A 13,306-nucleotide genomic window follows, 5' to 3' on the forward strand; every position below is an offset into this window, starting at 1 on the left:
TGGGATGAAACTCAACTTAATTTGCGTGAAACCAGCACTTTCAATACAGGGTTAAATGGCTAGCTATTTACTAACAGGCTAGTGATAAAATAAACTCCAGGTCTGGCAAAGTGTAAAACACAATATTAAGATGAAACAAATAACACAACATATAACCCAGAAAGTGTGGCGATGGTGTCCAACAAACTATGGAGGGGGAAGGGGGTTATTTTGACCAGCTTGGGGAGTTTATCCCTACGATAGAAACTACACAACTACACAAAATAAAACTCCAGACACATACAGTTTTCAGCGGTAAATATATTTAACATCCAAAAATATTAACAGCCTAAATGTACTGACAGTGTGTAGCAAATCGTTGTAGATCCATCATGTCATTAAAACAAAACAAACTACCATAATCACTGAAACAGATATGTCACACCGTGAATTTGCATTTTAACCTTAGATAGGTTAATGGCAGCTAACAGACTGCTCACTATAGCTGATTTCTAGTCCTTATCTATCCCTTTATACATCACCCCAGTCCCGACTACGAGCGTTTTACAACTAGACCCAAAATAGTTCAACGATTCTTTACCAACAACATGTTGTAAGATGACGGCTTTGTAACGGACTGAAAGTTTGTATTTAAAGCGGCACTATCATGTTGTTGTTTTTTTTTCTTTCACTATTGTAAAATAATCTTGTATCTTAATTAATATATTCCACCCCACACCCTTTCTATCTTAATGAATGTAATCCATTCCTTGCTACTTTATTTATATTTATTATCTTATCTTCTTTGTGCTAGATCTCTAAACCTACGTGCTGCCATTTTGTTCTCCTCTGATCTCCGAAGTTTGCCCATCTGAAGGAATTCTTTTGACTGACGGATTGTGGGGAAAATTAGCGAAGCAATTGAAATGGAACTTTGCTAATAAAGTTCTGCATGTTTACAAAAACGTGCTAGAGATCACACTCCCCATTAGAAAAAGTAGTCTCTACTTTCACTTATGTATAAGTTTAAAAAATCTAAGGTGAATTAAAAAAAAAAAAAACAAGTAAAAACAAGGGGAAACAGAGGGACAAAAAAAGGATTAATTTGAAAACAAAACTTATATATTATTCTAAAACACGTGCTACAGTAGATAGAATATTCAAAAATGGACTACTTCTTAAGGGTTCTTGGAACTTAGCACAACTATTGAAGAAAGATAGTTCCACATCAATAAAGAGAGACACCCCACCTCAATAAACGCTATTGATTTACTTATGGCAGTAAGTAGTGCACCAATAATAAAAACACACTAACATTTTAGGGAAATGCCATGATTCTACGATGCTCTTGGCACTCTCAGACACTTGGGCATTTTTTTCTATAGTGCACTGCAGGATTTAAATTAATTGACATGGAGTGTGTAGATACATTATTATCAGTAAAAACACACACCCAGTCTTCAAATGAGATATTTTGGTTTTGATTGGTAATGTCATCCAAAGTATATAAATAACATTTTAAAATATATTAAAATATTTGTAATACTTTTCTTTGAACATAAAAAAAGCTATATTGAGATATGTAATTCACATAAGAAGGCTCATAAACATGGATTTATATTATAGGATTAGAAATGTGTTAATCATCTTCCTCATGTTTCCAAAGTCTTGACTTTTTTTCTTCTTGTCGACGTCTCCACGCTTCGATAATATCGTCATCATTCGTTTCTTCTTCGGACACTTTTGTCTCTCTGGATCGAGCTCGCAGACGGGCCGAATATGACGTTTCAGCTCCGTCATTTTCTTGTTCCACCTCCGCATCTTCATATCCGGCAGAAGATTTTTTTAAATTTCTTCTGCTGACAAAATCACCTGTATCTGAGTTATCTGAATCACCAGAGGGCTCATGTGGATACATTCTAGCTGGCCTACATTCTGGGTCAGGGCTGCTTTTTCGGTCCTGTTCACTGAACTTGGAAGTTCTGCCATGGTAACTCTCTTCCTCAGATGACACTGAAAATCTAGACCTGGATCTGTCAGTGTCTTTGTTACTTTGGAAAGATGAAAATGAATTACTGTCTTGTTCTGATAGGTTACTGGAATATCCATAGCCATTCATTTCAGTATTCACTTCTTTCTGGGCTTTAGATCGTCTTGAATAGCTTTCAGAAATGTTCTCCCTCTGTGATGTTGTCCTCCCTTCAGTTTTAACCTCGCTAAGCCATCTACTAATATTTTTTTCCAACTCAGAAGTCGAAGTGTTGGCATTTGTTAAATAACTAGAGTAGGAAGTAAGTTCTCGATTCTTTGAAGATGTAGAACTTCTCAAGTTTGTGTTTGACACAATGTCTTGTTTTTCTACATCATCCCCATTATCTTTGGCCTTTTTTTTCTTAAACAAGTAGCTACGCTTATTATCACTTTCAACTTTTTCTTTTCGATAGCGAGTTAACTTTCCAGTTAGCTCCTCTCTAAGTTCACTTTCTTTCTGGTTAAGCTTCTTCAAATCAACTTCATCTGAAAAGAGACTATGAAGAGGGACACTTGTCTGTGTAATTTTTCTCTTTGCACTTGATATGTTCGTGTTTGAACTTAATGATGTGTTGTAAGACATCACTGAATCGGTACCTTTAGATTCCCGATTCTTCAATAAAGAACCAGATAAGCAAGAGCCCCCGGCCCCACTAATTAATGACATCTTATCATCATCTACTCTTCGTCCATGTTCTCCAGATGCCATGCTTAAAACTGAAGGTGCTCGAGACATCATCATTATTTCATTTTGTTTTTGTGCAATGGTTTCACTAACCACATTGGTAATCCAATTCTGAATGCTGGCTATGGAAATTGCATCAACCGGTCCTGATGGCATGTTCTGTGGCAATGTGGCAGGTGTATTGACTTGACTGGCAGTGCTTCTTGCCTTAGATGCTCTAGATGCATTGCTCTTCATGCTCAGTACAGAAGCTCCATCGTTAACACCAGTGACTGAAGGAGCACTTTGGAAAAATGCAGATAGGGGGATACTTCCACTAAGTGCACTTTCTGTCTCCCAACCGCACATAGACTGGCTCTCTTCAAGGTTCTGTTTGGAACGTTCTATTATCTCCTCTCTCCTCTGCCTTCTCTTTACTGCAGCACTGTCTTCACCTTTTGTAAGTTCGACAATTTCGTCTTTGTTTTCGTTGCCTATTTTCTTTTGCTGCTTGATCTTCCATGACTGGTAAGCTGTTAGATCAATATCAGACTTACTAGAACCTTCAGCTTCCGTTTGCTCAGAATTTGCATCTTTATTTTGGTTATCAGAAGTCTCTGAGTCCTTTTTATGGAATCCAAACTGGATTCTCTTGACTTTCCATCTTTCTAGTGCGGTAAGTTTGTGCTTGTTCTTCTTGCAAAAGTTGAACAAAGAACCAGTTTCGGACAAAACACTTTCCTCATCTATATCTTTGTTTTCATTTTTTGTTTTTTGTTCAGACTTGTCTTTAGCTTCCTTTTCAATTTCCTGAAGCCTTGTATTCCACATGTCCCACGTACTATCCGTACATACTGAATCAGAACGACCTCTGCTCGTTCTGTTGATTTCACTCAATTCGAGTTGCTGTTTGAGAAGTCGAATATCTTCAGAGGTCACACTCTCCATGTCGCTTATCTCACTTGGTGTGTACCTTCCCCCTCCTATCAGGGAATTTGCATCATCTTCAAGTCCTGTTGGTTGATACTTTGCAGTCTGGCGCTGCCAGTCATGTATCCTCTGCTCCACATAATCATTGCTTACATTTCCTTCTTCGGGAAAGGCTAGCCCTTGTTGATTTACCTTTTTTGGTACTTCTCTTGGGGGGAGTCCCTGTTTTTTTCTCCATTCTTCATATAACTTCTCCTCCTCATCTTCATCAATAAGGGTTGGCTGTTTAGACACCACACTCGACTTTTCCATTAGACTCATGGCACTTCCCATCACACTTGTGGTGTCTTCCTCCTCAACAATAATAGAGTGTACTTTGGCTCCCATTGTGCTTTCCGCATCTTCTTCTTCCACCATTATAGAATGAGCTTTGGCTTGGACCACAGAGCTTTGACTGCTAGCATCGTCGGAATATTCTCGTTCCTCTAACAGCGCTTCGTTAAGTACACGTAGCTGCATAATAAATCCATCATTAGGATATATGGCTCGTTTTTTGCGAATCGTCATCAGAGCTTCCAAGATTGTCATGTGATGGAAGATCATCAAATATGCAGCAACCAGGATCGCTGATCTACTGCTGCCCATTTCACTGTTGACTAAAACTTTACCTGCAAGAAAATAATGAAGACAGTTATTGTTTTGAATGTTGAATATAGTTGAAGTAAATCCATAGTCTCAAGAAAAATAATGCTCTACTTGTGGTCAGTATTTCCCGTTCATTTATTTTGTACATTTCAGTTATCCCCTAAATCAGTTTTGGGCAACCTATTGGGTTCAAGGGGCTCACAATTATCACAACTAGCCATTGATGAGAGGTGCTGGTAATTAGATATTCACCATTAGTAAGTGTGCCATGGACTCTCAAGTGAGACTTCTCTCAAGACTTGGCTGTCAGAGCTCTCTGGTTTGTTGGCTTACAAGTCAACCAATGAGAGGTCTATGTGAGTTGTGTGTATGAGGTTGTTGTGTGTGTGTATGTTGTTCCTTGTATGGGAAAACTGTGTTTGTGTGTGTGTGTGTAGATCGTGTGTTTGTAAGAAGCTGTGTATGTTCTGTTTGTGCAATGCTGTGTGTATGTTTTGTGTGTGAGGGCTGTGTGTAAACTTGAATCTTTACAGATTTTTGTATTTTCAGTGAAATTTTCATATAAAAAATAGTTTTTGCCCTGCCCCTCTCTACCTCTTACCTCTCAAGGAGGAGAGACAATTTGCTTCCTCATAGCCCAATGGACAGAGCTTGTGGGTGCAGGTCATTGTAAGTGTTCTTTCCAATACAATGCCCCTCATTGACTCATTCACTGTAAATGAGGGAGCATTGGCTGCGATCTGCACTCATAGAAGGTGCAGACCATAAGCTCCGTTCTTACAGTGAGAACTTTTGAATTCCCTGTTTGCTTGTAAGTCTGCAGAGTTTCCCCTTCCTGGCCGACACTCCAGTTAAATGACTAGTTAGGCTTCATGCTTTAATCACACATTTAAGGACAACGTGTTTAGATATTGTGAGGCATAGTGAATTTTTATCCAGTTTGAGAGAAAACTCTCCATAAATTCACTGCCTGCTCCACAGCTTTTGCAGTAACCCATAACCTCCACTCAGCTCAATTCATGTTTAGCAACGGTGGGCCTAATTTCTTTTTTTAACTTTTAAACTAACTCCGGTATGTTTACCTGACTGCTGCTATTCATCACAGCCCCTCCGTTCCCTACTTTCTACAAAGCAGAGTCCCCCTACACTAAAATGTAAGTTTTGGTGAATGAAAAAGCTAATCTGTTAAATTTAAGACGTGAAAGCCAATTGCTAATGTACTAAAGTTGGAGATTTAAAAAAAAAAAATCTACTCTGCTTAAATTTCGTAATTCCAGTTTTAGGTCCATCCCCATTTACTGTTTAAAGAATAGACCCCTAAACACGTGCCCTCTTCAGTTATACAACACTTCCGAAAACGTTACGGTTTAATAAAATAACAACATGGACTTATAAGGGTAATACATAATGCAACCAGGATATAATGTTTCAATCTGGTGAAAAAATACTGCAAGTTGTTTGACTTTATGATGTGATTGTCCTGTGTGTTGCAAATCGTACCGTAAATGTGATTTGTGAAATCCATTAATGAAACTTGTATTGAAGTTGCCCGAGCCGTTCCCTGAATACAAGAATAATTCCTTTCTAATAGCACACAGTCAATTATTCTTTCTTTCTTTTTTAATAAATCTACTACAGTAATGTGTCTAACTGTGTGTCCCTTGGTTTTGCTGCTGTTAAACTTTGATAAATAGCGCCCATTGAGAACCACGATGCCCAGGAAAAAAGTCCTCGTTGTGAACTGAGCTTTATAATGGTATTTTGTGAAGCCAGCGAAGCTGACCAGGAGACTTTGATAAAGACGTCTCTAGGAATAAATACAGAAAATGAAGTATATTTTAAAAAAAAACCTGCAAAGTTTTCCTCTATTAAATGCATTAAAAATAATGTTAGTTTGCCTAGCAACATGACTTTGACATCAGAGGTCTGCCTTCCACCCCTCGTTCACATAACTCCCAACATTTTAAAACAGAGAGACGGACTATTTCATTTACGGAGTGTGGCCAGGGGCGGATTGTTCTGAGAAATTTTAGGGAAATTCCTAATAATATATGCAACTAAAATGTCATTTATAACAAGAACAATGTATCTTATTAAACAGACTAATTTCTAGACACATTTATTGTAGTTTAAAGACACATTACTGAGAGTATTATGGCTGTGGAGCTCTGTTATACACTCAGACACATTACTGGGAGTATTAATGCTGTGGAGCTCTGTTATACACTCAGACACATTACTGGGAGTATTACTGCTGTGGAGCTCTGTTATACACTCAGACACATTACTGGGAGTATTATTACTGTGGAGCTATGTTATACACTCAGACACATTACTGGGAGTAATATTGCTGTGGAACTCTGTTATACACTCAGTCACATTACTGGGAGTGTTATTGCTGTGGAGCTCTGTTATACACTCAGACACATTACTGGGAGTATTATTACTGTGGAGCTCTGTTATACACTCAGACACATTACTGGGAGTATTATTGTTGTGGGGCTCTGTTATACACTCAGACACATTACTGGGAGTAATATTGCTGTGGAACTCTGTTATACACTCAGTCACATTACTGGGAGTGTTATTGCTGTGGAGCTCTGTTATACACTCAGACACATTACTGGGAGTATTATTACTGTGGAGCTCTGTTATACACTCAGACACATTACTGGGAGTATTATTACTGTGGAGCTCTGTTATACACTCAGACACATTACTGGGAGTATTATTGCTGTGGAGCTCTGTTATACACTCAGACACATTACTGGGAGTATTATTACTGTGGAGCTCTGTTATACACTCAGACACATTACTGGGAGTATTATTACTGTGGAGCTCTGTTATACACTCAGACACATTACTGGGAGTATTATTGCTGTGGAGCTCTGTTATACACTCAGACACATTACTGGGAGTATTATTACTGTGGAGCTCTGTTATACACTCAGACACATTACTGGGAGTATTATTACTGTGGAGCACTGTTATACACTCAGACACATTACTGGGAGTATTATTGCTGTGGAGCTCTGTTATACATTCAGACACATTACTGGGAGTATTATTGTTGTGGAGCACTGTTATACACTCAGACACATTACTGGGAGTATTATTGTTGTGGAGCACTGTTATACACTCAGACACATTACTGGGAGTATTATTGCTGTGGAGCTCTGTTATACATTCAGACACATTACTGGGAGTATTATTGCTGTGGAGCACTGTTATACACTCAGACACATTACTGGGAGTATTATTGCTGTGGAGCTCTGTTATACATTCAGACACATTACTGGGAGTATTATTACTGTGGAGCTCTGTTATACACTCAGACACATTACTGGGTGTATTATTGCTGTGGAGCTTTGTTATACACTCAGACACATTACTGGGAGTATTATTGCTGTGGAGCTCTGTTATACATTCAGACACATTACTGGGAGTATTATTGCTGTGGAGCTCTGTTATACATTCAGACACATTACTGGGAGTATTATTGCTGTGGAGCTCTGTTATACATTCAGACACATTACTGGGAGTATTATTACTGTGGAGCTCTGTTATACACTCAGACACATTACTGGGAGTATTATTGTTGTGGAGCACTGTTATACACTCAGACACATTACTGGGAGTATTATTGCTGTGGAGCTCTGTTATACATTCAGACACATTACTGGGAGTATTATTGCTGTGGAGCACTGTTATACATTCAGACACATTACTGGGAGTATTATTGCTGTGGAGCTCTGTTATACATTCAGACACATTACTGGGAGTATTATTGCTGTGGAGCTCTGTTATACATTCAGACACATTACTGGGAGTATTATTACTGTAGAGCTCTGTTATACACTCAGACACATTACTGGGAGTATTATTGCTGTGGAGCTCTGTTATACACTCAGACACATTACTGGGAGTATTATTGCTGTGGAGCTCTGTTATACACTCAGACACATTACTGGGAGTATTATTGCTGTGGAGCTCTGTTATACACTCAGACACACCAACAAAATGGAGCTCTTAGAAAAGAGGACCATTAGGAGAGAAAAGAGGGACAGAGGGAGGTATGAGTTCATACTTCCGATGTTGGGAGATATGCATTAGCCTTAGAAACACTTGCATTGCAGATCTAGACTGTAAGTTCTGCAGAGCAAAGCACTATATTTCTATGTGATTTAATGTCAGATATTTTATATCCCAGGGTTTAGAAGCCAGAGCGGGATGATTCGTTTTCTTTTAATTTTTACACAGTTTTGCTTCCAGGTGTATTCTGCACGAACAAACGAAATACTTATGCTACAGGCGAGCTCGGGGGGAAGCGTGTCTCTCGAATTTCCCAATATGGAGGCTCTGTGTAATGTGCTAAGTAAGTGACTGCGGGTTTCAGGCACAGGGTGCAGTTTTCGTGTCTGTCACTGTCACTAATGACAGATAAAGAATTATCCAGAGAGATGCAGCTGTCAGGGTGCCCGGGCATTATGGTACTTCGGACCAGACTGCATCACTCCCAGGAGACAAAGCCTCCTCCGTGAGTGACAGTGAATTTCACATTTCAGGCCAAAGTAGCGGAACCTGAAATATAGCTGACTTCTGAGTTTTTCCAATTTAACTATTTTGGCCTTAAATGTGAAATCCACTTGGAATTCTCAGTTTAGTAAATAACCCTGCAAACGATGTTGCTCTGGCCTGGCTATGAGTTGCTAAAATACTTTATTCCAACCATAATGCCTTTTGCTTAATCCTTAACCTTACTATATAACACCCATGTCAGAATGTGTTATTGCTTCCAGATTACTCACTTAAATAATATTAAACATCAGTTAAACCCCCATCATTCTTGTCCATCCACCCATGGCAGTTAAACGGAAGGCGTCTGAGAAGAGAGCGTGGTCTGGCCCGGTTCTATGGGTTCTGTATCCGTGCACTGCGCATGGCTCTAAAGCAAAGCTCCATCCTCAGGCTCCCTCGCAGAGCTTGGAAAGGCAGCATTTTTATTCCACCCCTGCAGCAACACAGGGAAGCAGTACAATGACCGCTCCCATGAACGAACCAGATAAATTATCACAGCAACTACAATAATCTACAGCAGCTGCTTCTAGGCTCATGTCAGTCATTTCACAGCATATATATGTGCTGTTAGAAATCCAGTATAGCACTAAAATAGTTTTAATTTCAAATGAGGTGTCACATGTCTAGACAGCTGACCACAATGGCACCGGATAAAATCTTGTATAGGTAACAAAATCATTAGGGTTTGCTCCCTCCTCCCCCCCATAAATACATAGACAAGCATAATACCCCTTAAAGGGAAACCATCACTTCTCCAGAAACCACACCATCAAATAAAACATTGACAATCATCTATCACTTGCATTAGCCTGTTTTTTGTTTTTTTTGTTATGCGATACTACGTTTCCTATTTAATTTGTCATAAAGATTTAGGAAATGACAATCCAGATTAATGCTGGCACAGTCATGGCACACAATGCAAATGAAAAAGAGAACAGAAACATTGTATCGATTTCTCCATTAACCCCTTAAGGACTGAGCCAAATGTGCACGTTGTGAACAGAACAAAACGTAAACAAAACCTGGCATTTGCGCCAAATGTCTGTCCAACCGTAATTCACCTCTTTCATATTAAATGCACCCCCCCTTATTATATATCATTTTATTCAGGGGAAACAGGGCTTTCATTTAAATATCAAATATTTAGCTATGAAACATAATTTAATATGAAAAAAAATGGGAGAAAATAAGAAATGTTGTTATTTTTTTAGTTCTACATGACATTTTAACTGTCAATGTCATAATACTGTTTGCTTTTACTGCAATAAAATACACATATTTGTATTCAGCAAAGTCTCACGTGTAAAACAGTACCCCCTATGTACAGGTTTTATGGTGTTTTGGGAAGTTACAGGGTCAAATATAGCGTGTTACATTTGAAATTGGATTGGTTCCGATTGCTTTTGAGACTGTATAGAAGCCCAGGAAATACATTTACAAACACTGGCCAAAGTTAGCGTTAGTATTTGTTTGTGTGTGAAAAATTCAAAAAACGCCAATTTTGGCCAGTGTTTGTGACTAAGTGGCTACTAAAAAAGACTGGACATACCCCATTTGCAATACCTTGGGTTGTCTACTATTGCAAATGGTATGCCATCATAGGGGTAATTTTCATTCTTGGGCTACCATAGGGTCACAAAGGCAACGTAAGCAATCTGGCGAATTTAATGTGAAAAAAATGAAACACAAGCCTTATATGTGACGCTGTAACTTTTGAAAACACCATAAAACCTGTACATGAGGGGTACTGTTGTACTCGGGAGACTTCACTGAACACAAATATTTGTGTTTCAAAACAGTAAAAAGTATCACAGCAATAATATCGTCCGTGTACGTGCTGTTTGTGCGTGAAAAATTCAAAAAACGTAACTTTTACTGGCGATATCATCGTTGTAATATATTTTACTGTTTTGAAACACTAATATTTGTGTTCAGCGAAGTCTCCTGAGTAAAACAGTACCCCCCATGTACAGGCTTTATGGTGTATTGGAAAGTTATAGGGTTAAATATAGTGCTAGCAAATGAAATTCCCTATACTTTCGGCATGGGTTGTCAGGCAGGTCCCGCTAATTGTAATTAATTAGGATACCTAATTATGTAAAAATATTACATAAATATATGTGTAGAATTAATATATGTATATATATACATATGTGCATATATATATATATATATTTATTTTTTTTTTCAAATATTTTTATTTATATATAGGTATATATATAGTGATATATACATATATATTTATGTATATAGATATATATATATTATTTCGTTCTACGTGTATTTTGATATAAATATATATATATATATATTAATATCACAATACAGTTAGAACGAAATAACACACATCTATATATTTTTTAATGATATATTTTTAATTATTTTTTTAATTACATTTTTTTACGTATTTACATTTTTTTTTATATTACCGTATATACTCGGGTATAAGACGAGTTTTTCAGCACATTTATTGTGCTGAAAACCCCCCACTCATCTTATACTCGAGTCAATTGTCTGTATTATGGCAATTTACATTGCCATAATACAGACAAAGACCGGGGGCTGGCAGGAAGCTGTAACTTACCTTTTCTGCAGCTCCTGTCAGCTCCCTTCTCTCTCCTCCGGTCCGTGCAGCTCCCAGGTCAGCTCCCTCTGCAAGTCTCGCGAGAGCCGCGGGGGCAGAGTGTTGCCACGGGTTACCATGGCAACGCTCCGCGCGGCCGCAAGACTTGCAGAGGGAGCTGACCTGGGAGCTGCACGGACCGGAGGAGAGAGAAAAGAGCTGACAGGAGCTGCTGTGAAGGTAAGTAAGAGCTCTCTGCCAGCCCCCCTCCTACAGCCCATCCACTGGACCACCAAGGAGTGAGAGATCGCCTCCCTGGCCAGCTAACAAGCAGGGAGGGGGGACGAAAAAAATAAATAAATAAAAAAATTATAATAAAAAAAATAATAAATAATATAAGAAAAAAATAATAACATTAAAATAATAATAATTAAATAATAATAAAAAATGCCCACCCCCACCAATGCTCTGCATCACACACACACACACACACTGCACTCATACACACACACTGCACTCATATACACACTGCACTCATACACACTTCTCATACACACACACTGCATACACACACACTGCATTCATACACACACTGCATACACACACACACACACTGCATTCATACACACACTGCACTCATACACACACTGCACTCATACACACACTGCATTCATACACACACTGCATTCATTATATACACACACTGTAAATAAATATTCAATTAATATATTTTTTTTAGGATATAATCTTATTTAGAAATTTACCAGTAGCTGCTACATTTCCCACCCTAGACTTATACTCGAGTCAATAAGTTTTCCCAGTTTTTTGGGGTAAAATTAGGGGCCTCGGCTTATATTTGGGTCGGCTCATACTCGAGTATATACGGTATATATAAATATATATATAACAATAATTATATATATATTTAATCAGTATCAGTCTACGTGTAATTTGATATTAATATATATATATATAATTATATATATATTAATAGTAAAATACACCTAGACGGTGTATGTGTGTGTGTGTGTATATGTGTATATATATACTTAGATCATATATAATATAAATATATATTCTAAGTATGTATTATTATTTTTTTACACTGATTTAACTTTTTTTTTATTTGATTTCAGCCAGCAGGGGGACTAACTAGCATTACAGTTGGTCCCCCAGCTGGCAATGCAGCAGGCAGCTAACCCGGCCATGTAATAGTGAGGTCCTCGCAAGGACCTCACTCTCACATGGCCGGGCGGGCTCCTGGACGACGGATGTGCCGCGGGGGCTCCCTGGGTGTCCCCCCAACCGCGATCGCCGGCGTGGGATCGCCGGCGACCGGGTAAGTAAGAAAAAAACGGAGGGCGTACAATTACGCCCGGCGGCGCTTGGAGCTGCTCAAAATAGGGCGTAATTGTACGCCCTCCGGTCTTAAGGGGTTAACTGTGCTCAATGGCAGAAAGGGGAAATATTTATATATTTATAACAATAAATGACAGTAAGCCAAAATGGAGGCGGACAGTTTCAGGATAAAGGTAAAAGGTAAAAAACAGAGGTGTGGATTACTACATTTAATTTTTATTTTCAAGACCACACAAACAGGTATTTGCTAAATATAGTGAGAAGTAAACATAATATTAAAAGTCAGAGGAAGTAACAGCTCCTTTTCAAAGCTCGTTAAATAACAGTAGTCGCTTATACCTCTGCGCTAACAGCATAAAGACCATAAACAAAAAATAAAAGATTTATGAATTTTCCAGGAATTTGGACAATCTATCGGTCAGCTGTACTGGTATTGACTGTATTTATACTACAGGCGAACCAAAGAGTTTATTATCCTATCGCAAAACAAAATACACGTATTAAAAAAATAAGCAGAATTTGTTTGTAAGATTAGATCAGCAGACAGATCGTAGATA

At 38.3% G+C, this 13,306-nt stretch overlaps 1 protein-coding gene across 1 annotated transcript in view; it reads right to left on the reverse strand.

Annotated features, from left to right (window-relative positions):
* Positions 1-282: 282 nt before the first annotated feature.
* The window catches only part of STYXL2 (serine/threonine/tyrosine interacting like 2), a 57,354-nt gene continuing 44,330 nt past the window's right edge, over positions 283-13,306 (reverse strand). Inside the window, exon 6 of the mRNA XM_063446566.1 lies at positions 283-4,272. Within this exon, the coding sequence (XP_063302636.1) occupies positions 1,619-4,272 (2,654 nt within the window). The 3' untranslated portion in view covers positions 283-1,618. The remainder of the gene's footprint in view (positions 4,273-13,306) is intronic.

This window comes from Pelobates fuscus, chromosome 1 (assembly GCF_036172605.1).
Source record: "Pelobates fuscus isolate aPelFus1 chromosome 1, aPelFus1.pri, whole genome shotgun sequence".
Lineage (NCBI taxonomy): Eukaryota > Metazoa > Chordata > Amphibia > Anura > Pelobatidae > Pelobates > Pelobates fuscus.